This window comes from Callionymus lyra, chromosome 1 (assembly GCF_982586985.1).
Source record: "Callionymus lyra chromosome 1, fCalLyr1.hap1.1, whole genome shotgun sequence".
NCBI classification, from domain to species: Eukaryota; Metazoa; Chordata; class Actinopteri; order Syngnathiformes; family Callionymidae; genus Callionymus; species Callionymus lyra.
The window spans coordinates 22,045,244-22,049,173 of NC_141818.1; the positions used below are offsets into that span (position 1 = coordinate 22,045,244).

Consider the following 3,930-nt stretch of genomic DNA (forward strand, 5'->3'; position numbering starts at 1 on the left):
ATCTGAGGGTCGCTTACTAAGGTCCACTATTTACCAGCCAAATAAACAAGTGAGTATCAAATCCAAAGCACCCACCCAAACAAAATAGCGTTTCCACTAGGAAGAGGCGACAGGACAGTGTTTACAAGATCCTCATTAAGGAAGTTGTAAGATAACGCACGCTCGTGTGCATCACACAAAGTGGAAGACACGTACGCACACACCAGCCAGAAGACCATAAGTAGCTAGCAATGCAGAGCCCACCATATCATAGATAAGAGACAGAGAGAAAGCTGGGAAGAGAGAGGGAAGCACAACGAAAGATTAGGACAGAAGAGCACACAGCACATCGACTAAGTCGAATCTCTACAAAACAAAACTACATTTGGACCAACAGCGTAGCAACAACGGACATCAGGCAGTGTTAATGGAATACATGCTCGAAGACATCAGAAGAGCAAAGAAGTTGTCAGAAGTTCACTCGCAACCTTGTTGAGTCTTAATTCATAACCAGTTGATAGGAAGTTGCGTTCCTATCAGAGCTGCAGAGTATTTATTCATGGCAGGTATTTGGGATTATCAACAGGAAATCATTTGCAGCTCCAGGACTTTTATCTCGCTGATTTGCACTTTCTTGATGTTCTCTGCGGGTCCTCTCTTTGGAGAGAGCAGCCCCATCTCTGACTCCCATCAGAGGAACAGGCCGGCTCCCGGGCTGGGAGATGGACGAGGAGGTGTGGTGGATCCCTCACTTTTGGAACAGGACAATGACATGAACATGCAGAACGTGCTTGAAGGTTTGAAGGAGCAGTTCTTGCAGACATTTAACCTGTCAGGCATCGGCCCACCAGAGCTTCCTCCTGGAATTAAACGAGAGGATCCACCAGAGTACATGATGGAACTCTACAACCGCTTTGCTAACGACAGGACATCCATGCCAACGGCTAACATAATACGCAGCTTTAAAAATGAAGGTACATCCTCTCTTATAACTGTTTTGGGGGAAACACTTGCTGATGACTTAATCAAAATGTGGTCATATGGGAGGGCAAAATTATTTTATACTCCTGAATCACAAAGAAAATGTCCTAGGTCAAACTTCCAGAGCAGATGCACATTTTGCAAATTGTTTTTCAGGGACAGCCTTTTTGCAGCACTTTTATTTTTGGACGTACTTTCACGCTTTAGCCAATATGAGTGTGGATAAAAAGCTTCCTCTTTTAGCTACGATTAGGAACTCATGAAACAATAAAACATATTTTATACTTTATAGAAAACTCCAAACCAGCAAACCACCGTTGGTTGGGAGATTTCTGTGACCATGTGTTTAAGGTTAAGATTAGCGATACCTTCAATGTCTCTCTCCGGGTTTTCCTTTTTTTTTAGTTGAACCGTGTTTATTTGACTCTAAATAAAGACCCTAAATCATTTTAACTTTTTCCCTAACAGAATCATCCCCTGGTGTTCTAACTGTCGCAGGAGTGAGGCGCCACCCTCTTCTCTTTAACGTGTCCGTCCCTCATCATGAACGCATCACTTCTGCTGAACTGCGCCTCTACACTCTGGTACAGACTGACCGTCACATGTACGCTGGTGTGGACCGCAAGGTCACCATCTTTGAAATGATATCTCAAGACGACAACACCACCACTGCCAGGTCTGAGGAAAGAGGTGATGGTTTCAGAGGAGGTGGGGTGCAAATGAAGATGTTGGAGCTGTCTTCACGGCAAGTGTTCGGCATCGATAACGGCTGGGAGGCGTTTGATCTTACTGCCTCTGTTCAACGGTGGCAGAAGTCTGATCTAATCACCACACATCGCCTCGAGGTCCACATTGCCAGCATAGCGGATGAGGACGGAAGACAAGGCATCCAACGTGACAATAGGGATCCACCGGAGGGGGACATGAAGATTGATACCAGTCTAACCGAAAAACACAAACCCCTCGTGATAGTTTTTTCGGACGACCAAAGCAGTGACCATCGTGATGACAAGCGAGAACTGAATGAAATGATTGAACATGAATCATTAAACCTGGTTTTCCCGAACGACCTGGATAATGGACTGAATGCAGTCTTTGGTGATGTCGGGAGTGACTCCGGAGACGAGGATGCGGAACCGGACGAAGAAGACCTGTTGCAAATGAGATCCAATTTTATCTACGACACCTCATCTCGAATTCGACGAAATGCCAAAGGAAACCATTGTAAGAAACAATCTCTTTACGTGGAGTTTAAAGATATCGGGTGGGACAGTTGGATTCTAGCACCCACTGGTTATGATGCATTCGAGTGCAGTGGGATATGCACCTACCCTCTCACAAAGCATGTCACCCCCACAAAACATGCCATCGTTCAGACACTGGTGAGCCTCAACAGCCCGCAGAAAGCAGCCCGGGCATGTTGTGTCCCAACCAAACTGGACCCCATTTCCCTCCTGTACCTGGATGACACAGGGGTGGTGACCTACAAGTACAAGTTTGAAGGTATGGTGGTGGCAGAGTGTGGCTGCAGATAGTGAAGTCTTACACGTCAAAAGTCTTACCAAAAAGATGATGACAAATCACAACAAAAAAGGAGAAAAACTTTTGAATCAACATAATTCCTTGTTGTTGTTTCCCTGTCAAAGTGAAACTGGACTTTATTTTGAGTTTTGTTGCAAAAAGGATTCTTACTTTCCCTTTCCCCTTTCAATGGGAAAACATTTTCCACTTAGACCCAAAGAGAACATTCTGTGTCAAGTGTGGTGGGAACTTGTGGGCTGGTGGCTCCCCTCCCTTGCCTCCCCCCTGACATCAGTTTTCCTCTTACTTATCTCTGGCTTCCCCACTTGATGCAAACACTAATCAGCACTTCATGTGTCCTACCACTGTGAAATGACCTCCCACAGACAAACTGACAAGACATGAACTTTCCAGGCCCACCTCCTGGCTCCGGCAGGCCCCCGATATGTCGTGTTACTGTGGGTTATCTAACCAGGACCAGCTTCCCAAATCAAATGCCTCTTTTCCACTCCCACAAACTAGAGCGATAGAGAGGTGTTGGGGTTGAAAAACATGTGTGCCAACACTCACACAAAACTGGACACATTCTTGGCAGTTTTGTTTTTGTTGGGGGGAAAGGGGAAGTACAAGGGGGCACTGAGGTGTCTACACTCTGAGGTCACAAATTATCTCAAACAGCTCAACTAGCTGACCTAGTGTTGAACTTTTCAGTTGAGTTTCTTAAGGTGAACTGAAAATCTGTGGACCAAAATCAAACGTGTGAAAGAGGGTACCTCGTCTTATTCCTCCTTATACTTACATATTTTGATGTAAATGTATTGTTACCTCTGCTGCTTGTGTCAGATGAATTCTATTTATTGTTTTAATTTATTAATAAAACAGATATGAGTAAAGATTTTATGTCTGTGTTGCATAATTTAAGACAGTCTTGGCAAACCTGGTCATGCAATGTAAACACTGGTTAAGCTCCAGAAAAATAAAATTATTTGGTAATTTATATTACTACATTCACCAGAATGTCTTAACAGAAAGTGATTTAATTTATAAACAATAATTTAATAATATAGAATATTTACTTAGTGTTCGAATACATGAACACCTAATAATAATAATAACAATAATAATAATAATAATAATTCTACTATAGTCAGTGGATGAGAGTTGATCCCTGGTCTCAAGTTTCATTCACGTTAATAAAAACCTTAATTTATAAAACACTTATTAACTTTAGATTGAATAGTTCTCTTCTTAAAGAAAATCCAATTACATGTTTGCATGAAGATTGATACATGTTTTAGTTCTGTAATAACTGATAATTAATAAGTCAGGATTAAACTGTTAAAAGCCAAAACAAAGGTTTAGTAAAAGTATGTAGTAGTATGCACATCTACAATACTGTGAAGGGAAGAGAGTTGTGTACGGTCACTGCTTCTCATGAACAGGGTTGTG

At 42.5% G+C, this 3,930-nt stretch overlaps 1 protein-coding gene across 1 annotated transcript; it reads left to right on the forward strand.

The window, feature by feature from the left end:
* Positions 1 to 467: 467 nt before the first annotated feature.
* On the forward strand, positions 468 to 3,360 carry bmp10 (bone morphogenetic protein 10). The gene is made up of 2 exons (XM_087806392.1): positions 468 to 953; positions 1,429 to 3,360. Exons 1-2 carry the CDS (start codon positions 539 to 541, stop codon positions 2,493 to 2,495), a joined length of 1,482 nt encoding a protein of 493 aa, XP_087662518.1. The 5' UTR covers positions 468 to 538; the 3' UTR covers positions 2,496 to 3,360.
* The last annotated feature ends 570 nt before the right edge of the window (positions 3,361 to 3,930 follow it).